Raw genomic sequence first — 27,051 nt, 5'->3', positions numbered from 1 at the left:
GGTTCTAGGCCTCTTAGGCTGAGCTAGTTCAGTATGGTCCTCCAACCGCTATTCTTCTCTGGTTCTAGGCCTCTTAGGCTGAGCTAGTTCAGTATGGTCCTCCAACAGCTATTCTTCTCTGGTTCTAGGCCTCTTAGGCTGAGCTAGTTCAGTATGGTCCTCCAACAGCTATTCTTCTCTGGTTCTAGGCCTCTTAGGCTGAGCTAGTTCAGTATGGTCCTCCAACCGCTATTCTTCTCTGGTTCTAGGTCTCTTAGGCTGAGCTAGTTCAGTATGGTCCTCCAACCGCTATTCTTCTCTGGTTCTAGGCCTCTTAGGCTGAGCTAGTTCAGTATGGTCCTCCAACCTGAGCTAGTTCTATGGTTCTAGGCTCCAGCTAGTTCAGCTATTCTTCTCTGGTTCTAGGCCTCTTAGGCTGAGCTAGTTCAGTATGGTCCTCCAGCTGGCTGCTTCTCTTCTCTGGTTCTAGGTCTCTTAGGCTGAGCTAGTTCAGTATGGTCCTCCAACAGCTATTCTTCTCTGGTTCTAGGCCTCTTAGGCTGAGCTAGTTCAGTATGGTCCTCCAGCTGGCTGCTTCTCTTCTCTGGTTCTAGGTCTCTTAGGCTGAGCTAGTTCAGTATGGTCCTCCAACCGCTATTCTTCTCTGGTTCTAGGCCTCTTAGGCTGAGCTAGTTCAGTATGGTCCTCCAACCGCTATTCTTCTCTGGTTCTAGGCCTCTTAGGCTGAGCTAGTTCAGTATGGTCCTCCAACCGCTATTCTTCTCTGGTTCTAGGCCTCTTAGGCTGAGCTAGTTCAGTATGGTCCTCCAACCGCTATTCTTCTCTGGTTCTAGGCCTCTTAGGCTGAGCTAGTTCAGTATGGTCCTCCAACAGCTATTCTTCTCTGGTTCTAGGCCTCTTAGGCTGAGCTAGTTCAGTATGGTCCTCCAACAGCTATTCTTCTCTGGTTCTAGGCCTCTTAGGCTGAGCTAGTTCAGTATGGTCCTCCAGCTGGCTGCTTCTCTTCTCTGGTTCTAGGTCTCTTAGGCTGAGCTAGTTCAGTATGGTCCTCCAACCGCTATTCTTCTCTGGTTCTAGGCCTCTTAGGCTGAGCTAGTTCAGTATGGTCCTCCAACAGCTATTCTTCTCTGGTTCTAGGCCTCTTAGGCTGAGCTAGTTCAGTATGGTCCTCCAACAGCTATTCTTCTCTGGTTCTAGGCCTCTTAGGCTGAGCTAGTTCAGTATGGTCCTCCAACCGCTATTCTTCTCTGGTTCTAGGTCTCTTAGGCTGAGCTAGTTCAGTATGGTCCTCCAACCGCTATTCTTCTCTGGTTCTAGGCCTCTTAGGCTGAGCTAGTTCAGTATGGTCCTCCAGCTGGCTGCTTCTCTTCTCTGGTTCTAGGTCTCTTAGGCTGAGCTAGTTCAGTATGGTCCTCCAACCGCTATTCTTCTCTGGTTCTAGGCCTCTTAGGCTGAGCTAGTTCAGTATGGTCCTCCAGCTGCTTCTCTTCTCTGGTTCTAGGTCTCTTAGGCTGAGCTAGTTCAGTATGGTCCTCCAACCGCTATTCTTCTCTGGTTCTAGGCCTCTTAGGCTGAGCTAGTTCAGTATGGTCTTCCAGATGCTTCTCTTCTCTGGTTCTAGGCCTCTAAGGCTGAGCATGCGGCCGTGCTGCTCTGGAGCTCCACTTCCTGGCGCCAGCTACAGGCGCTGCCCTGCCACAGCCTCACTGTCACCCAGATGGCCTTCTCTCCCAATGGACTGTTCCTATTGGCCGTGTCCCGGGACAGGACCTGGTCGCTATGGAAACGGGACGACCCCGCCGCCACCCCTACAAACACAGGTGAGCTGAGGGTCCTGTCTGTCTGCTTTACTGGTATTATGCTTTTTCTTTTAATAGTATTTTCTTCCTGCTTTTGAAGTTAGTTTGGTTTCATGTCAGGTGTTTAAGCAGCCAAGAGCTAGTTTAGTTTGAGTTTAGTCCTGTTTTACTAGCCTAGGGATAGTTTGGAGCCATACAACCAATGTCTCAAATCCCCATTTAAACCCAGTCAGGTAAATCACCAGTGACACAGCCCTAATCGGTGAAGCAACTGTTTTTCTTTCCCTATTTGCCTGTGGTGGGTTCCTTGGTGGGTTCCCCGGCGAACTGGCAGTCTGTTCCAGTTGAGCCCTGAATTACTCACGGTCTCACACATGCCTGCACACGTGCAGACACACTCTCTCTCTCTCTTAACCAGTCTAGACATGCCAATCGAGGGGCTGGAAAGCACAGTACAGGACGGCCCAGCCGGCCAGTAAAGACGGGGATGGAGAGTGGCTGTAGCTGGAGGTAGAGAGAAGACAGGCCTCCCTAAGCTCCGACGGCACGTGCGTGCGTGTAGGGAAGGGAAAGGGGGATATCTAGTCAGTTGTACAACTGAATGCATTCAACTGAAATGTGTCTTCCACATTTAACCCCCTCTGAATCAGAGAGGTGTGGGGAGATGCCTAAATCGACATCCACGTCATCGGCGCCTGGGGAACAGTGGGTTAACTGCCTTGATCAGGGTCAGAAAGACCGATTTTATTATTTTTTACCTTGTGTGTGTACACTGCTACTAGCATGGATCTATCTGGAGAACGGCTGATGCAGGCAGAATAGTTATTAGTAATCAAATGGAAGTCAAAACTCTTTCTTTAACCATAGATCACATTTGTTTCCCCCAAATACTGTGACAACTATTGGGTGGAATGTGCTTTGTGGCTTGTCACAATTTTTGTATTTATTATTTGTTTTGACTCTAGTGTTCCATTTGTACATGTTAATTTGTGTGGTATAACACAAAAAGAAACCATGCCAAGCATCACACAGTTCTTCTCCCTAAAGTCCAATTCCCCTCAGAGTTTCACTTAATTGTGTTTCGACCCCCCACACACACACACACACACACATGCTGAGTTCACACACAAGAAACATGCCTATACAAACTGTGGGACTAGACACATGCCTATACAAACTGTGGGACTAGAAACATGCCTATACAAACTGTGGGACTAGAAACATGCCTATACAAACTGTGGGACTAGAAACATGCCTATACAAACTGTGGGACTAGAAACATGCCTATACAAACTGTGGGACTAGAAACATGCCTATACAAACTGTGGGACTAGAAACATGCCTATACAAACTGTGGGACTAGACACGTGTGAAACAACAGTGTCTCTCTAGAGGGCTGACTGCTGGAACGACACAGACAGCAGTGTCTCTCTAGAGGGCTGGCTGCTGGAACGACACAGACAACAGTGTCTCTCTAGAGGGCTGGCTGCTGGAACGACACAGACAACAGTGTCTCTCTAGAGGGCTGGCTGCTGGAACGACACAGACAACAGTGTCTCTCTAGAGGGCTGGCTGCTGGAACGACACAGACAACAGTGTCTCTCTAGAGGGCTGGCTGCTGGAACGACACAGACAACAGTGTCTCTCTAGAGGGCTGGCTGCTGGAACGACACAGACAACAGTGTCTCTCTAGAGGGCTGGCTGCTGGAACGACACAGACAACAGTGTCTCTCTAGAGGGCTGGCTGCTGGAACGACACAGACAACAGTGTCTCTCTAGAGGGCTGGCTGCTGGAACGACACAGACAACAGTGTCTCTCTAGAGGGCTGGCTGCTGGAACGACACAGACAACAGTGTCTCTCTAGAGGGCTGGCTGCTGGAACGACACAGACAACAGTGTCTCTCTAGAGGGCTGGCTGCTGGAACTACACAGACAGCAGTGTCTCTAGAGTGGTGGCTGCTGGAACACAGACAGCAGTGTCTCTCTAGAGGCTGCTGGAACGACACAGAACAGTGCATCACAACCAACATTAATGACAGACATCATGGAGAGGAGGAACTGAGGCTTTGGGTTTATTTGTGTGTCAGTGGAGAGATTCATTGTTACCACTGAGCAGTTATGTACTGTTTTAGAACGTTTTGTGGTTCAATACTAATGCAAAGTGCAAGGTAGATGGGTATTTATTGTGCCTGTGTGTGTCTCCCCCATCCAGAGCCCCATTTCTCCCTGTACACATCTACCAGGAAGGACACGGCCGTACACACGCGCATCATATGGTCATGTGACTGGAGTGCCGACAACAAGTACTTTGTGACGTCGAGTCGAGACAAGAAGGTCATTATTCTACACCAGCAAGACCTTAGTGTTGTTAGTAGAGGTAGCTTGTATTCTCCGGACTTCAACGTCTATTCACTGCGTGTGTTCACAAAGTTTCTCAGAGAAGGAGCACTGATCAAGGATCAGTTTTGTTGTTTAAATGGTGATGAATAAGAGGGTGGGGGGGGGTCCGATCCTAGAGCAGAACTTCTACTCTGAGAACCTTTTTGAAACAGGCCCTGATCCACAGTTTAAGAGTCCTTTGATGTCAATGCAAGACTGAAACATAATGATGTGCTAATCTCAAACCAGCATCAGCCTTCAAAGGTTGTTCCTTACAAATGAGCTCCTCGGTAAGTAAAGGTCACAATGGTAAGGAAGAGGCAGTAAAATACTGTTCATCATAGGCTACATCCCAAATGGCAACCTTTTCCCTTTACAGTGCACTACTTTTGACCAGGGCCCATAGAACTACATAGGCTATAGGATACCACCTGGGACCTACACACATTCTATGTTAGTGTGACTTTCCAGAATAACTTAATTCAAGTTTCTCTCTACAGGTGATCGTGTGGGGTGACTGCAGCAGTTGTGAGGCCATTGTGACCCCTGATGAACCCCCAGTCATCCGGCCCTGTTCCTCCATATTAGATGTAGGAGACTCGGCCACTGCTGTCTCCTTCTGCCCCATCCTGTGCCCCGGCAACAGGTACAATACTGAGGCAGTGCTTATTTTCTGAATTCCAATTGAACCACTAGCTCCCTTCACCCTAGACACTGCTGTAGGCCTGCAATACGATAGGTATTAGCAATATGGTTGAAATGTATACGCAGCCTATCAGAAGGCATAGGGAAGCTTTAGCCGTTATCCTATCCAATCGTTTCAGATCAACAAGAGTTCCTAGGGGTTTCATATCTTGATGGTAGTGTGTATGGATGGAGTGTGTATGCTTCCCTTGTAGCCAACTGTCTGTCTATGGCCTAGTAACCCATCTTTGCACATGCACTTTATTCGCACATGCGCTTTATTTCCACATGCGCTTTATTTCCACATGCGCTTTATTTCCACATGCGCTTTATTTCCACATGCGCTTTATCTCCACATGCGCTTTATCTCCACATGCGCTTTATTTCCACATGCGCTTTATCTCCACATGCGCTTTATCTCCACATGCGCTTTATCTCCACATGCGCTTTATTTCCACATGCTCTTTATTTCCACATGCGCTTTTTTCCCCAGCTGGCTTCTAAAGTTGATGACGTTTCTGTGTTATTTAGCCTTTTGTGTGATGTGTTGAACTATTATACATGTCTAGCTGTAAGCCTGCCTGTTAACCACATGTCCATCTGGGACAATAAGCCTGCCTGTTAACCACATGTCCATCTGGGACAATAAGCCTGCCTGTTAACCACATGTCCATCTGGGACAGTAAGCCTGCCTGTTAACCACATGTCCATCTGGGACAATAAGCCTGCCTGTTAACCACATGTCCATCTGGGACAATAAAGTTTGATTGATTGATGTATGTTCCTCCAGCTATCTGCTGGCGGTGGGGCTGGAGAGTGGCCAGGTCCTGCTGTATAAGTGGGAACTCAGTGAGGAGCCTGCTGGAGCATCAGACTGGACCAGATATGGAGAAACAGACTCCTCGTATCCTTTAGACACACACACCGGTATGCATGCATGCACGCCCCCACAAACACACAATCCCAAGCTTTCATCACACATTTCAGTTTCTAAAATTACCCCCCCCCCCCCCTGCGCACACACCTTTTGGCACTGACTAACTACAGGCCTTTAGTCCAGCTGTCCTATAAGCACTGGTTCCATTATTCTACGCTGAAGCCTCCTCAAGACAACATATCTCAATGGATAAATACCCCAAAAGGTACTCTGACTCTTTAGGCAGGAGTTGTTATGACTCTGCCCAGAGTTTTTAGAGTACGTCCATAGTGGACCCTATTCCCTACCCTAAGGGTCCTGGTCAAAACTAGTGCACTATATAGGGAATAGGGTGGCATCTGGAAGGTAGCCAGAGAAAGAACATCCTCAAGTGGGTTTGAATAGCTGTGTATTGAACGGAGGGTTATTGAAGAGGAAATTGCAATCAACAGGCTCTTTTTTCTGAAGGCCCCACCGGCTGAGTCATGAAGAGAAGGAAGGGAAATCTCTGGACTGAAGGAATGTACTAACAATGTAATGTTACCTGATCTGTGAACGTTTGGTTTATTCATGGACCACAATTAACATGAATAAGACAAACGATAACGAAGTGAGGTATCACAATGGACGTGCCAATAACAGCTGAGGACAGAGTGGCATCTGATTCAGCGCCAACAAATACATACTACTGTATAAAACAACATTTAGCAGATTCAGCACATTTGGAAATTTCATATGAGAACGTCTATGCTTCATCAGGTTTTATTTTGGTGCGTTATATCTGAATGTGACACCCTCAGGGAGCTAACACAGGTCTTTAGGTCTCAGGCATATTAAACTACTCATCATGCAACCATGGTTGACCTAACCCTAGAAATATAATTCATTCTTATATAGTACCATGCGCCTAAAAAACTATTTTACATAGTCTGCTTGTGGTAGACACAACACAATGATACACTGACTGTAGTACAGTATGGAGACACAACTCAATGATACACTATGACTGTAGTACAGTATGGAGACACAACACAGTGATACACTGACTGTAGTACAGTATGGAGACACAACTCAATGATACACTATGACTGTAGTACAGTATGGAGACACAACACAATGATACACTATGACTGTAGTACAGTATGGAAACACAACACAATGATACACTATGACTGTAGTACAGTATGGAGACACAACACAATGATACACTATGACTGTAGTACAGTATGGAGACACAACACAATGATACACTATGACTGTAGTACAGTATGGAGACAACACAATGATATACTATGACTGTAGTACAGTATGGAGACACAACACAATGATACACTATGACTGTAGTACAGTATGGAGACATAACACAATGATACACTATGACTGTAGTACAGTATGGAGACACAACACAATGATACACTATGACTGTAGTACAGTATGGAGACACAACACAATGATACACTATGACTGTAGTACAGTATGGAGACACAACACAATGATACACTGACTGTAGTACAGTATGGAGACACAACACAATGATACACTATGACTGTAGTACAGTATGGAGACACAACACAATGATACACTATGACTGTAGTACAGTATGGAAACAACACAATGATACACTATGACTGTAGTACAGTATGGAAACATAACACAATGAACCACTATGACTGTAGTACAGTATGGAAACACAACACAATGAACCACTATGACTGTAGTACAGTATGGAAACACAACACAATGATACACTATGACTGTAGTACAGTATGGAGACACAACACAATGATACACTATGACTGTAGTACAGTATGGAGACACAACACAATGATACACTATGACTGTAGTACAGTATGGAGACACAACACAATGATACACTATGACTGTAGTACAGTATGGAGACAACACAATGATATACTATGACTGTAGTACAGTATGGAGACACAACACAATGATACACTATGACTGTAGTACAGTATGGAGACATAACACAATGATACACTATGACTGTAGTACAGTATGGAGACACAACACAATGATACACTATGACTGTAGTACAGTATGGAGACACAACACAATGATACACTATGACTGTAGTACAGTATGGAGACACAACACAATGATACACTGACTGTAGTACAGTATGGAGACACAACACAATGATACACTATGACTGTAGTACAGTATGGAGACACAACACAATGATACACTGACTGTAGTACAGTATGGAAACACAACACAATGAACCACTATGACTGTAGTACAGTATGGAAACACAACACAATGATACACTATGACTGTAGTACAGTATGGAGACACAACACAATGATACACTATGACTGTAGTACAGTATGGAGACACAACACAATGATACACTATGACTGTAGTACAGTATGGAAACATAACACAATGAACAGTACTATGACTGTAGTACAGTATGGAGACACAACACAATGATACCACTATGACTGTAGTACAGTATGGAAACACAACACAATGATACACTATGACTGTAGTACAGTATGGAGACAAACACAATGATACACTATGACTGTAGTACAGTATGGAGACACAACAACAATGATACACTATGACTGTAGTACAGTATGGAGACACAACACAATGATACACTGACTGTAGTACAGTATGGAGACACAACACAATGATACACTGACTTTAGTAAAGTATGGAAACACAACTCAATGATACACTATGACTGTAGTACAGTATGGAGACACAACACAATGATACACTATGATTGTAGTACAGTATGGAGACAAACACAATGATACACTATGACTGTAGTACAGTATGGAACACAACACAATGATACACTATGACTGTAGTACAGTATGGAAACAATGATACACAATGATACACTATGACTGTAGTACAGTATGGAGACACAACACAATGATACACTATGACTGTAGTACAGTATGGAGACACAACACAATGATACACTATGACTGTAGTACAGTATGGAAACACAACACAATGATACACTATGACTGTAGTACAGTATGGAAACAACACAATGATACACTATGACTGTAGTACAGTATGGAGACACAACACAATGATACACTGACTGTAGTACAGTATGGAGACAACACAATAGACACAACTCAATGATACACTATGACTGTAGTACAGTATGGAAACACAACTCAATGATACACTGACTGTAGTACAGTATGGAAACAACTCAATGATACACTGACTGTAGTACAGTATGGAGACACAACACAATGATACACTGACTGTAGTACAGTATGGAAACACAACTCAATAATACACTATGACTGTAGTACAGTATGGAGACAACACAATGATACACTGACTGTAGTACAGTATGGAGACACAACACAATGACACACTATGACTGTAGTACAGTATGGAGACACAACACAATGACACACTATGACTGTAGTACAGTATGGAGACACAACACAATGACACACTATGACTGTAGTACAGTATGGAGACACAACACAATGATACACTATGACTGTAGTACAGTATGGAGACACAACACAATGATACACTATGACTGTAGTACAGTATGGAGACAACACAATGATACACTATGACTGTAGTACAGTATGGAGACACAACACAATGATACACTATGACTGTAGTACAGTATGGAGACACAACACAATGATACACTGACTGTAGTACAGTATGGAGACACAACACAATGATACACTATGACTGTAGTACAGTATGGAGACACAACACAATGATACACTATGACTGTAGTACAGTATGGAGACACAACACAATGATACACTATGACTGTAGTACAGTATGGAGACATAACACAATGATACACTGACTGTAGTACAGTATGGAGACACAACACAATGATACACTATGACAGTGGTACAGTATGGAGACACAACACAATGATACACTATGACTGTAGTACAGTATGGAGACAACACAATGATACACTGACTGTAGTACAGTATGGAGACAACACAATGATACACTATGACTGTAGTACAGTATGGAGACAACACAATGATACACTATGACTGTAGTACAGTATGGAGACACAACACAATGATACACTATGACTGTAGTACAGTATGGAGACACAACTCAATGATACACTATGACTGTAGTACAGTATGGAGACAACACAATGATACACTATGACTGTAGTACAGTATGGAAACAACACAATGATACACTATGACTGTAGTACAGTATGGAAACACAACACAATGATACACTATGACTGTAGTACAGTATGGAGACACAACACAATGATACACTATGACTGTAGTACAGTATGGAGACACAACACAATGATACACTATGACTGTAGTACATTATGGAGACAACACAATGATACACTGACTGTAGTACAGTATGGAGACACAACACAATGATACACTATGACTGTAGTACAGTATGGAGACACAACACAATGATACACTATGACTGTAGTACAGTATGGAGACACAACACAATGATACACTATGACTGTAGTACAGTATGGAGACACAACACAATGATACACTATGACTGTAGTACAGTATGGAGACACAACACAATGATACACTATGACTGTAGTACAGTATGGAGACATAACACAATGATACACTGACTGTAGTGCTGTATGGAGACACAACACAATGATACACTATGACTGTAGTACAGTATGGAGACACAACACAATGATACACTATGACTGTAGTACAGTATGGAGACAACACAATGATACACTATGACTGTAGTACAGTATGGAGACACAACACAATGATACACTATGACTGTAGTACAGTATGGAGACACAACACAATGATACACTATGACTGTAGTACAGTATGGAGACACAACACAATGATACACTATGACTGTAGTACAGTATGGAGACACAACACAATGATACACTATGACTGTAGTACAGTATGGAGACACAACACAATGATACAATATGACTGTAGTACAGTATGGAGACACAACACAATGATACACTGACTGTAGTACAGTATGGAGACACAACACAATGATACACTATGACTGTAGTACAGTATGGAGACACAACACAATGATACACTATGACTGTAGTACAGTATGGAGACACAACACAATGATACACTATGACTGTAGTACAGTATGGAGACACAACACAATGATACACTATGACTGTAGTACAGTATGGAGACACAACACAACACAATGATATGGAGACAACTGATACACTGACTGTAGTACAGTATGGAGACAACACAATGATACACTTACTGTAGTACAGTATGGAGACACAACACAATGATACACTTACTGTAGTACAGTATGGAGACACAACACAATGATACACTATGACTGTAGTACAGTATGGAAACAACACAATGATACACTATGACTGTAGTACAGTATGGAGACAACACAATGATACACTTACTGTAGTACAGTATGGATACACAATGATACACTATGACTGTAGTACAGTATGGAGACACAACACAATGATACACTATGACTGTATTACAGTATGGAGACACAACACAATGATACACTATGACTGTAGTACAGTATGGAGACACAACACAATGATACACTATGACTGTAGTACAGTATGGAGACACAACACAATGATACACTATGACTGTAGTACAGTATGGAGACACAACACAATGATACACTATGACTGTAGTACAGTATGGAGACACAACACAATGATACACTATGACTGTAGTACAGTATGGAGACATAACACAATGATACACTGACTGTAGTACAGTATGGAGACAACACAATGATACACTGACTGTAGTACAGGATGGAGACGCAACACAATGATACACTGACTGTAGTACAGTATGGAGACGCAACACAATGATACACTGACTGTAGTACAGTATGGAGACACAACACAATGATACACTGACTGTAGTACAGTATGGAAACACAACACAATGATACACTATGACTGTAGTACAGTATGGAGACATAACACAATGATACACTATGACTGTAGTACAGTATGGAGACACAACACAATGATACACTATGACTGTGGTACAGTATGGAGACAACACAATGATACACTATGACTGTAGTACAGTATGGAGACAACACAATGATACACTGACTGTAGTACAGTATGGAGACAACACAATGATACACTATGACTGTAGTACAGTATGGAGACACAACACAATGATACACTATGACTGTAGTACAGTATGGAGACACAACACAATGATACACTATGACTGTAGTACAGTATGGAGACACAACACAATGATACACTATGACTGTAGTACAGTATGGAGACACAACACAATGATACACTGACTGTAGTACAGTATGGAGACAACACAATGATACACTGACTGTAGTACAGTATGGAGACAACACAATGATACACTTACTGTAGTACAGTATGGAGACACAACACAATGATACACTATGACTGTAGTACAGTATGGAAACAACACAATGATACACTATGACTGTAGTACAGTATGGAGACAACACAATGATACACTTACTGTAGTACAGTATGGAGACAACACAATGATACACTTACTGTAGTACAGTATGGCGACACAACACAATGATACACTATGACTGTAGTACAGTATGGAGACACAACACAATGATACACTATGACTGTATTACAGTATGGAGACACAACACAATGATACACTATGACTGTAGTACAGTATGGAGACACAACACAATGATACACTATGACTGTAGTACAGTATGGAGACACAACACAATGATACACTATGACTGTAGTACAGTATGGAGACACAACACAATGATACACTATGACTGTAGTACAGTATGGAGACATAACACAATGATACACTGACTGTAGTACAGTATGGAGACAACACAATGATACACTGACTGTAGTACAGTATGGAGACACAACACAATGATACATTATGACTGTAGTACAGTATGGAGACACAACACAATGATACACTATGACTGTAGTACAGTATGGAGACACAACACAATGATACACTGACTGTAGTACAGTATGGAGACACAACACAATGATACACTATGACTGTAGTACAGTATGGAGACACAACACAATGATACACTGACTGTAGTACAGTATGGAGACACAACACAATGATACACTATGACTGTAGTACAGTATGGAGACACAACACAATGATACACTATGACTGTAGTACAGTATGGAGACACAACACAATGATACACTGACTGTAGTACAGTATGGAGACGCAACACAATGATACACTGACTGTAGTACAGTATGGAGACGCAACACAATGATACACTGACTGTAGTACAGTATGGAGACACAACACAATGATACACTATGACTGTAGTACAGTATGGAGACACAACACAATGATACACTATGACTGTAGTACAGTATGGAGACACAACACAATGATACACTATGACTGTAGTACAGTATGGAGACAACACAATGATACACTGACTGTAGTACAGTATGGAGACAACACAATGATACACTATGACTGTAGTACAGTATGGAGACACAACACAATGATACACTATGACTGTAGTACAGTATGGAGACACAACACAATGATACACTGACTGTAGTACAGTATGGAGACACAACACAATGATACACTGACTGTAGTACAGTATGGAGACAACACAATGATACACTGACTGTAGTACAGTATGGAGACAACACAATGATACACTTACTGTAGTACAGTATGGAGACACAACACAATGATACACTATGACTGTAGTACAGTATGGAAACAACACAATGATACACTATGACTGTAGTACAGTATGGAGACAAACACAATGATACACTATGACTGTAGTACAGTATGGAGACACAACACAATGATACACTATGACTGTAGTACAGTATGGAGACACAACACAATGATACACTATGACTGTAGTACAGTATGGAGACACAACACAATGATACACTATGACTGTAGTACAGTATGGAGACACAACACAATGATACACTATGACTGTAGTACAGTATGGAGACACAACACAATGATACACTATGACTGTAGTACAGTATGGAGACACAACACAATGATACACTATGACTGTAGTACAGTATGGAGACACAACACAATGATACACTATGACTGTAGTACAGTATGGAGACACAACACAATGATACACTATGACTGTAGTACAGTATGGAGACACAACACAATGATACACTATGACTGTAGTACAGTATGGAGACACAACACAATGATACACTATGACTGTAGTACAGTATGGAGACACAACACAATGATACACTATGACTGTAGTACAGTATGGAGACACAACACAATGATACACTATGACTGTAGTACAGTATGGAGACATAACACAATGATACACTGACTGTAGTACAGTATGGAGACACAACACAATGATACACTATGACTGTAGTACAGTATGGAGACACAACACAATGATACACTATGACTGTAGTACAGTATGGAGACACAACACAATGATACACTATGACTGTAGTACAGTATGGAGACACAACACAATGATACACTATGACTGTAGTACAGTATGGAGACACAACACAATGATACACTATGACTGTAGTACAGTATGGAGACACAACACAATGATACACTATGACTGTAGTACAGTATGGAGACACAACACAATGATACACTATGACTGTAGTACAGTATGGAGACACAACACAATGATACACTATGACTGTAGTACAGTATGGAGACATAACACAATGATACACTGACTGTAGTACAGTATGGAGACACAACACAATGATACACTGACTGTAGTACAGTATGGAGACACAACACAATGATACACTATGACTGTAGTACAGTATGGAGACACAACACAATGATACACTATGACTGTAGTACAGTATGGAGACACAACACAATGATACACTGACTGTAGTACAGTATGGAGACACAACACAATGATACACTATGACTGTAGTACAGTATGGAGACACAACACAATGATACACTATGACTGTAGTACAGTATGGAGACACAACACAATGATACACTATGACTGTAGTACAGTATGGAGACACAACACAATGATACACTATGACTGTAGTACAGTATGGAGACACAACACAATGATACACTGACTGTAGTACAGTATGGAGACGCAACACAATGATACACTGACTGTAGTACAGTATGGAGACGCAACACAATGATACACTGACTGTAGTACAGTATGGAGACGCAACACAATGATACACTATGACTGTAGTACAGTATGGAGACGCAACACAATGATACACTATGACTGTGGTACAGTATGGAGACACAACACAATGATACACTATGACTGTAGTACAGTATGGAGACAACACAATGATACACTGACTGTAGTACAGTATGGAGACAACACAATGATACACTATGACTGTAGTACAGTATGGAGACACAACACAATGATACACTATGACTGTAGTACAGTATGGAGACACAACACAATGATACACTGACTGTAGTACAGTATGGAGACACAACACAATGATACACTGACTGTAGTACAGTATGGAGACAACACAATGATACACTGACTGTAGTACAGTATGGAGACAACACAATGATACACTTACTGTAGTACAGTATGGAGACACAACACAATGATACACTATGACTGTAGTACAGTATGGAAACAACACAATGATACACTATGACTGTAGTACAGTATGGAGACAACACAATGATACACTTACTGTAGTACAGTATGGAGACACAACACAATGATACACTATGACTGTAGTACAGTATGGAGACACAACACAATGATACACTATGACTGTATTACAGTATGGAGACACAACACAATGATACACTATGACTGTAGTACAGTATGGAGACACAACACAATGATACACTATGACTGTAGTACAGTATGGAGACACAACACAATGATACACTATGACTGTAGTACAGTATGGAGACACAACACAATGATACACTATGACTGTAGTACAGTATGGAGACATAACACAATGATACACTGACTGTAGTACAGTATGGAGACACAACACAATGATACACTATGACTGTAGTACAGTATGGAGACACAACACAATGATACACTATGACTGTAGTACAGTATGGATACACAACACAATGATACACTGACTGTAGTACAGTATGGAGACACAACACAATGATACACTGACTGTAGTACAGTATGGAGACACAACACAATGATACACTATGACTGTAGTACAGTATGGAGACACAACACAATGATACACTATGACTGTAGTACAGTATGGAGACACAACACAATGATACACTATGACTGTAGTACAGTATGGAGACATAACAATGATACACTGACTGTAGTACAGTATGGAGACAACACAATGATACACTGACTGTAGTACAGTATGGAGACACAACACAATGATACATTATGACTGTAGTACAGTATGGAGACACAACACAATGATACACTATGACTGTAGTACAGTATGGAGACACAACACAATGATACACTGACTGTAGTACAGTATGGAGACACAACACAATGATACACTATGACTGTAGTACAGTATGGAGACACAACACAATGATACACTGACTGTAGTACCGTATGGAGACACAACACAATGATACACTATGACTGTAGTACAGTATGGAGACACAACACAATGATACACTATGACTGTAGTACAGTATGGAGACACAACACAATGATACACTGACTGTAGTACAGTATGGAGACGCAACACAATGATACACTGACTGTAGTACAGTATGGAGACGCAACACAATGATACACTGACTGTAGTACAGTATGGAGACGCAACACAATGATACACTATGACTGTAGTACAGTATGGAGACGCAACACAATGATACACTATGACTGTAGTACAGTATGGAGACACAACACAATGATACAATATGACTGTAGTACAGTATGGAGACACAACACAATGATACACTGACTGTAGTACAGTATGGAGACACAACACAATGATACACACACTATGACTGTAGTACAGTATGGAGACACAACTCAATGATACACTATGACTGTAGTACAGTATGGAGACATAACACAATGATACACTGACTGTAGTACAGGATGGAGACGCAACACAATGATACACTGACTGTAGTACAGTATGGAGACGCAACACAATGATACACTGACTGTAGTACAGTATGGAGACGCAACACAATGATACACTGACTGTAGTACAGTATGGAGACGCAACACAATGATACACTATGACTGTACTACAGTATGGAGACACAACTCAATGATACACTATGACTGTAGTACAGTATGGAGACAACTCAATGATACACTGACTGTAGTACAGTATGGAGACACAACACAATGATACACTATGACTGTAGTACAGTATGGAGACACAACACAATGATACACTATGACTGTAGTACAGTATGGAAACAACACAATGATACACTATGACTGTAGTACAGTATGGAAACATAACACAATGAACCACTATGACTGTAATGATGAACACTATGACTGTAGTACAGTATGGAAACACAACACAATGATACACTATGACTGTAGTACAGTATGGAAACACAACACAATGATACACTATGACTGTAGTACAGTATGGAGACACAACTCAATGATACACTATGACTGTAGTACAGTATGGAGACACAACACAATGATACACTGACTTTAGTAAAGTATGGAAACACAACTCAATGATACACTATGACTGTAGTACAGTATGGAGACACAACACAATGATACACTATGACTGTAGTACAGTATGGAGACACAACACAATGATACACTATGATTGTAGTACAGTATGGAGACAACACAATGATACACTGACTGTAGTACAGTATGGAGACACAACACAATGATACACTATGACTGTAGTACAGTATGGAAACAACACAATGATACACTATGACTGTAGTACAGTATGGAGACAACACAATGATACACTTACTGTAGTACAGTATGGAGACACAACACAATGATACACTATGACTGTAGTACAGTATGGAAACACAACTCAATGATACACTATGACTGTAGTACAGTATGGAAACAACACAATGATACACTATGACTGTAGTACAGTATGGAGACACAACTCAATGATACACTGACTGTAGTACAGTGTGGAGACACAACTCAATGATACACTGACTGTAGTACAGTGTGGAGACACAACTCAATGATACACTGACTGTAGTACAGTATGGAAACACAACTCAATGATACACTGACTGTAGTACAGTATGGAGACACAACACAATGATACACTGACTGTAGTACAGTATGGAAACACAACTCAATAATACACTATGACTGTAGTACAGTATGGAGACAACACAATGATACACTGACTGTAGTACAGTATGGAGACACAACACAATGATACACTATGACTGTAGTACAGTATGGAGACAACACAATGATACACTATGACTGTAGTACAGTATGGAGACACAACACAATGATACACTATGACTGTAGTACAGTATGGAGACACAACTCAATGATACACTATGACTGTAGTACAGTATGGAGACAACACAATGATACACTATGACTGTAGTACAGTATGGAAACAACACAATGATACACTATGACTGTAGTACAGTATGGAAACACAACACAATGATACACTATGACTGTAGTACAGTATGGAGACACAACACAATAATACACTATGACTGTAGTACAGTATGGAGACACAACACAATGATACACTATGACTGTAGTACAGTATGGAGACACAACACAATGATACACTATGACTGTAGTACAGTATGGAGACACAACACAATGATACACTATGACTGTAGTACAGTATGGAGACATAACACAATGATACACTGACTGTAGTACAGTATGGAGACACAACACAATGATACACTATGACAGTGGTACAGTATGGAGACACAACACAATGATACACTATGACTGTAGTACAGTATGGAGACAAAACAATGATACACTGACTGTAGTACAGTATGGAGACAACACAATGATACACTATGACTGTAGTACAGTATGGAGACAACACAATGATACACTATGACTGTAGTACAGTATGGAGACACAACACAATGATACACTATGACTGTAGTACAGTATGGAGACACAACTCAATGATACACTATGACTGTAGTACAGTATGGAGACACAACACAATGATACACTATGACTGTAGTACAGTATGGAGACACAACACAATGATACACTATGACTGTAGTACAGTATGGAGACACAACACAATGATACACTATGACTGTAGTACAGTATGGAGACACAACACAATGATACACTATGACTGTAGTACAGTATGGAGACACAACACAATGATACACTATGACTGTAGTACAGTATGGAGACACAACACAATGATACACTATGACTGTAGTACAGTATGGAGACACAACACAATGATACACTATGACTGTAGTACAGTATGGAGACACAACACAATGATACACTATGACTGTAGTACAGTATGGAGACACAACACAATGATACACTATGACTGTAGTACAGTATGGAGACACAACACAATGATACACTATGACTGTAGTACAGTATGGAGACACAACACAATGATACAATATGACTGTAGTACAGTATGGAGACACAACACAATGATACACTGACTGTAGTACAGTATGGAGACACAACACAATGATACACTATGACTGTAGTACAGTATGGAGACACAACTCAATGATACACTATGACTGTAGTACAGTATGGAGACATAACACAATGATACACTATGACTGTAGTACAGTATGGAGACACAACACAATGATACACTATGACTGTAGTACAGTATGGAGACACAACACAATGATACACTGACTGTAGTACAGTATGGAGACACAACACAATGATACACTGACTGTAGTACAGTATGGAGACAACACAATGATACACTGACTGTAGTACAGTATGGAGACAAACACAATGATACACTTGACTGTAGTACAGTATGGAACAACACAATGATACACTATGACTGTAGTACAGTATGGAAACAACACAATGATACACTATGACTGTAGTACAGTATGGAGACACAACACAATGATACACTTGACTGTAGTACAGTATGGAGACACAACACAATGATACACTATGACTGTAGTACAGTATGGAGACACAACACAATGATACACTATGACTGTATTACAGTATGGAGACACAACACAATGATACACTATGACTGTAGTACAGTATGGAGACACAACACAATGATACACTATGACTGTAGTACAGTATGGAGACACAACACAATGATACACTATGACTGTAGTACAGTATGGAGACACAACACAATGATACACTATGACTGTAGTACAGTATGGAGACACAACACAATGATACACTATGACTGTAGTACAGTATGGAGACACAACACAATGATACACTATGACTGTAGTACAGTATGGAGACATAACACAATGATACACTATGACTGTAGTACAGTATGGAGACACAACACAATGATACACTATGACTGTAGTACAGTATGGAGACACAACACAATGATACACTATGACTGTAGTACAGTATGGAGACACAACACAATGATACACTGACTGTAGTACAGTATGGAGACACAACACAATGATACACTATGACTGTAGTACAGTATGGAGACACAACACAATGATACACTGACTGTAGTACAGTATGGAGACACAACACAATGATACACTATGACTGTAGTACAGTATGGAGACACAACACAATGATACACTATGACTGTAGTACAGTATGGAGACACAACACAATGATACACTATGACTGTAGTACAGTATGGAGACACAACACAATGATACACATACTGTAGTACAGTATGGAGACACAACACAATGATACACTATGACTGTAGTACAGTATGGAGACACAACACAATGATACACTGATTGTAGTACAGTATGGAGACGCAACACAATGATACACTGACTGTAGTACAGTATGGAGACGCAACACAATGATACACTGACTGTAGTACAGTATGGAGACGCAACACAATGATACACTGACTGTAGTACAGTATGGAGACGCAACACAATGATACACTATGACTGTAGTACAGTATGGAGACGCAACACAATGATAAACTATGACTGTAGTACAGTATGGAGACACAACACAATGATACACTATGACTGTAGTACAGTATGGAGACACAACTCAATGATACACTATGACTGTAGTACAGTATGGAGACATAACACAATGATACACTGACTGTAGTACAGGATGGAGACGCAACACAATGATACACTGACTGTAGTACAGGATGGAGACGCAACACAATGATACACTGACTGTAGTACAGTATGGAGACGCAACACAATGATACACTGACTGTAGTACAGTATGGAGACGCAACACAATGATACACTGACTGTAGTACAGTATGGAGACGCAACACAATGATACACTGACTGTAGTACAGTATGGAGACGCAACACAATGATACACTATGACTGTAGTACAGTATGGAGACACAACTCAATGATACACTATGACTGTAGTACAGTATGGAGACATAACACAATGATACACTGACTGTAGTACAGGATGGAGACGCAACACAATGATACACTGACTGTAGTACAGTATGGAGACGCAACACAATGATACACTGACTGTAGTACAGTATGGAGACGCAACACAATGATACACTAACTGTAGTACAGTATGGAAACGCAACACAATGATACACTATGACTGTAGTACAGTATGGAGACATAACACAATGATACACTATGACTGTAGTACAGTATGGAGACACAACACAATGATACACTGACTGTAGTACAGTATGGAGACACAACACAATGATGCACTATGACTGTAGTACAGTATGGAAACAACACAATGATACACTATGACTGTAGTACAGTATGGAAACATAACACAATGAACCACTATGACTGTAGTACAGTATGGAAACACAACACAATGATACACTGACTGTAGTACAGTATGGAGACACAACACAATGATACACTATGACTGTAGTACAGTATGGAGACACAACTCAATGATACACTATGACTGTAGTACAGTATGGAGACATAACACAATGATACACTGACTGTAGTACAGGATGGAGACGCAACACAATGATACACTGACTGTAGTACAGTATGGAGACACAACACAATGATACACTGACTGTAGTACAGTATGGAAACACAACACAATGATACACTATGACTGTAGTACAGTATGGAGACACAACACAATGATACACTATGACTGTGGTACAGTATGGAGACAACACAATGATACACTGACTGTAGTACAGTATGGAGACAACACAATGATACACTCTGACTGTAGTACAGTATGGAGACACAACACAATGATACACTATGACTGTAGTACAGTATGGAGACACAACACAATGATACACTATGACTGTAGTACAGTATGGAGACACAACACAATGATACACTGACTGTAGTACAGTATGGAAACAACACAATTATACACTATGACTGTAGTACAGTATGGAGACACAACACAATGATACACTATGACTGTAGTACAGTATGGAAACAACACAATTATACACCATGACTGTGGTACAGTATGGAGACAACACAATGATACACTTACTGTAGTACAGTATGGGGACAACACAATGATACACTTACTGTAGTACAGTATGGAGACACAACACAATGATACACTATGACTGTAGTACAGTATGGAGACACAACTCAATGATACACTATGACTGTAGTACAGTATGGAGACAACACAATGATACACTATGACTGTAGTACAGTATGGAAACAACACAATGATACACTATGACTGTAGTACAGTATGGAAACACAACACAATGATACACTGACTGTAGTACAGTATGGAGACACAACACAATGATACACTATGACTGTAGTACAGTATGGAGACACAACACAATGATACACTATGACTGTAGTACAGTATGGAGACACAACACAATGATACACTATGACTGTAGTACAGTATGGAGACACAACACAATGATACACTATGACTGTAGTACAGTATGGAGACACAACACAATGATACACTATGACTGTAGTACAGTATGGAGACACAACACAATGATACACTGACTGTAGTACAGTATGGAGACAACACAATGATACACTATGACTGTAGTACAGTATGGAGACACAACACAATGATACACTATGACTGTAGTACAGTATGGAAACAACACAATGATACACTATGACTGTAGTACAGTATGGAGACAACACAATGATACACTTACTGTAGTACAGTATGGGGACACAACACAATGATACACTATGACTGTAGTACAGTATGGAGACACAACACAATGATACACTGACTGTAGTACAGTATGGAGACAACACAATGATACACTTACTGTAGTACAGTATGGAGACACAACACAATGATACACTATGACTGTAGTACAGTATGGAGACAACACAATGATACACTTACTGTAGTACAGTATGGGGACACAACACAATGATACACTATGACTGTAGTACAGTATGGAGACACAACTCAATGATACACTATGACTGTAGTACAGTATGGAGACAACACAATGATACACTTACTGTAGTACAGTATGGAGACACAACACAATGATACACTATGACTGTAGTACAGTATGGAGACATAACACAATGATACACTATGACTGTAGTACAGTATGGAGACACAACACAATGATACACCATGACTGTGGTACAGTATGGAGACACAACACAATGATACACTATGACTGTAGTACAGTATGGAAACAACACAATGATACACTATGACTGTAGTACAGTATGGAGACAACACAATGATACGCTTACTGTAGTACAGTATGGAGACACAACACAATGATACACTATGACTGTAGTACAGTATGGAGACACAACACAATGATACACTATGACTGTATTACAGTATGGAGACACAACACAATGATACACTTACTGTAGTACAGTATGGAGACACAACACAATGATACACTATGACTGTAGTACAGTATGGAGACACAACACAATGATACACTATGACTGTAGTACAGTATGGAGACACAACACAATGATACACTATGACTGTAGTACAGTATGGAGACACAACACAATGATACACTATGACTGTAGTACAGTATGGAGACATAACACAATGATACACTGACTGTAGTACAGTATGGAGACAACACAATGATACACTGACTGTAGTACAGTATGGAGACACAACACAATGATACACTGACTGTAGTACAGTATGGAGACAACACAATGATACACTGACTGTAGTACAGTATGGAGACACAACACAATGATACACTATGACTGTAGTACAGTATGGAGACACAACACAATGATACACTATGACTGTAGTACAGTATGGAGACACAACACAATGATACACTATGACTGTAGTACAGTATGGAGACACAACACAATGATACACTGACTGTAGTACAGTATGGAGACAAAACACAATGATACACTATGACTGTAGTACAGTATGGAGACACAACACAATGATACACTGACTGTAGTACAGTATGGAGACACAACACAATGATACACTATGACTGTAGTACAGTATGGAGACACAACACAATGATACAATATGACTGTAGTACAGTATGGAGACACAACACAATGATGCACTGACTGTAGTACAGTATGGAGACACAACACAATGATACACTATGACTGTAGTACAGTATGGAGACACAACTCAATGATACACTATGACTGTAGTACAGTATGGAGACATAACACAATGATACACTGACTGTAGTACAGGATGGAGACACAACACAATGATACACTGACTGTAGTACAGTATGGAGACGCAACACAATGATACACTGACTGTAGTACAGTATGGAGACACAACACAATGATACACTGACTGTAGTACAGTATGGAAACACAACACAATGATAGACTATGACTGTAGTACAGTATGGAGACACAACACAATGATACACTATGACTGTGGTACAGTATGGAGACACAACACAATGATACACTATGACTGTGGTACAGTATGGAGACACAACACAATGATACACTATGACTGTAGTACAGTATGGAGACAACACAATGATACACTATGACTGTAGTACAGTATGGAGACAACACAATGATACACTATGACTGTAGTACAGTTTGAGACACAACACAATGATACACTGACTGTAGTACAGTATGGAGACAACACAATGATACACTTACTGTAGTACAGTATGGAAACAACACAATGATACACTATGACTGTAGTACAGTATGGAGACAACACAATGATACACTTACTGTAGTACAGTATGGATACACAACTCAATGATACACTATGACTGTAGTACAGTATGGAGACACAACACAATGATACACTGACTGTAGTACAGTATGGAGACACAACTCAATGATACACTATGACTGTAGTACAGTATGGAAACAACACAATGATACACTATGACTGTAGTACAGTATGGAGACAACAAAATGATACACTGACTGTAGTACAGTATGGAGACACAACACAATGATACACTATGACTGTAGTACAGTATGGAGACACAACACAATGATACACTATGACTGTAGTACAGTATGGAGACAAACACAATGATACACTGACTGTAGTACAGTATGGAGACACAACACAATGATACACTATGACTGTAGTACAGTATGGAGACACAACACAATGATACAATATGACTGTAGTACAGTATGGAGACACAACACAATGATACACTGACTGTAGTACAGTATGGAGACGCAACTCAATGATACACTATGACTGTAGTACAGTATGGAGACGCAACACAATGATACACTGACTGTAGTACAGGATGGAGACGCAACACAATGATACACTATGACTGTAGTACAGTATGGAGACGCAACTCAATGATACACTGACTGTAGTACAGTATGGAGACACAACACAATGATACACTATGACTGTAGTACAGTATGGAGACACAACACAATGATACACTGATTGTAGTACAGTATGGAGACACAACACAATGATACACTATGACTGTAGTACAGTATGGAGACACAACACAATGATACACTATGACTGTAGTACAGTATGGAGACATAACACAATGATACACTATGACTGTAGTACAGTATGGAGACACACCACAATGATACACTGACTGTAGTACAGTATGGAGACATAACACAATGATACACTATGACTGTAGTACAGTATTTTACCACTCTGTTGTTTCCTTGACAACGCTTCCCCCCTCCAGTCAGAGTCACTCGCTGACGGTGAAGAGGCTACGCTGGAGGCCGAGGGCGGGCCGAGCCGGCCAGGGGGGTGAGGAGGAAGGCGAGGGCAGCATCACAGCAGCAGGCAGCTCCTGGGTACAGCTAGCCAGTGCAGGGGCAGACCACTCTGTCAAAATCTTCAACATCAACAGACTGGCTGTGTAGCTAGCGTTGGGCCGGAGACACTGACATCATTAGATCGTGGTATCCTGACACTGCTGACTGAGACTACAGGGCTGTCTGGAGAGGAGTGGGTCAGACCTTGGGCTGGCTGTTCACTGGGTCATTCCATTCACCCTCTGTGACAACCAGCCAGCTAGCTCAGACAAGATAGTCACATGGCCAGGTCTGTTGATCTGGGTTCCAGGCTGCTTTCATGATGCCCCAAGCCCAGGACTTCTCTCTCTCTCTCGATGCAGCCCTGGTCTTTATCTTCCGTATTTATGCTCTTATTAAGGTCTGAGACGAGGGATATTAGGCTCACCGTTTCAACATACTTTTATGTTAATGTATTCATTTGTTAGGGTTCAGTAACTGTCAAATCAAGTCATGTTTGAAAGTCCCCTGGCTTCTTGATTACCATATCTTCTTTCATTGTGGTGTATTGCGGTCTCTTCATGTTCTGATGGCTTGAAATATCCTTAGAAAAAAAGGACACTGCAAAGTACTGCTGATACTTTTAATGTAAAATAAGTTACATTTCTGAATAAAGCTCTTTTTGTATACATAGGTTGATTCCTGTGAGTTAGTACCAGAACCAGTTGACCCCAATGACAATGATGACTGCATGACTTTGGCATTTTCCATCCCACTGTAGCAAAATGTAATAGCATACATCCAGCCTTGATTGGGAGTCCCATAGGGCGGCGCAGCGTCATCCAGGTTTGGTCAGGGTAGGTCGTCATTGTAAATAAGAATTTGTTCTTAACTGACTTGCCTAAACAATATATATATATAAAACATTGTTGATATACCATACAA

The 27,051-nt window shown here is 40.9% G+C and overlaps 1 protein-coding gene across 1 annotated transcript in view; it reads left to right on the top strand.

The window, feature by feature from the left end:
- Positions 1 to 26,799, top strand: part of LOC115128821 (elongator complex protein 2) — a 76,387-nt gene extending 49,588 nt beyond the window's left edge. The window contains exons 18-22 of the mRNA XM_065017993.1: positions 1,622 to 1,820; positions 4,013 to 4,134; positions 4,680 to 4,825; positions 5,654 to 5,767; positions 26,052 to 26,799. Of these exons, the coding sequence (XP_064874065.1) occupies positions 1,622 to 1,820; positions 4,013 to 4,134; positions 4,680 to 4,825; positions 5,654 to 5,767; positions 26,052 to 26,235 (765 nt within the window). The 3' untranslated portion in view covers positions 26,236 to 26,799. The remainder of the gene's footprint in view (positions 1 to 1,621; positions 1,821 to 4,012; positions 4,135 to 4,679; positions 4,826 to 5,653; positions 5,768 to 26,051) is intronic.
- Positions 26,800 to 27,051: the final 252 nt, after the last annotated feature.

This window comes from Oncorhynchus nerka, linkage group LG4 (genome assembly GCF_034236695.1).
Source record: "Oncorhynchus nerka isolate Pitt River linkage group LG4, Oner_Uvic_2.0, whole genome shotgun sequence".
Lineage (NCBI taxonomy): Eukaryota > Metazoa > Chordata > Actinopteri > Salmoniformes > Salmonidae > Oncorhynchus > Oncorhynchus nerka.
The sequence above is the reverse complement of the archived record's forward strand: the minus strand, read 5'-3'. Positions and strand labels throughout refer to the sequence as shown.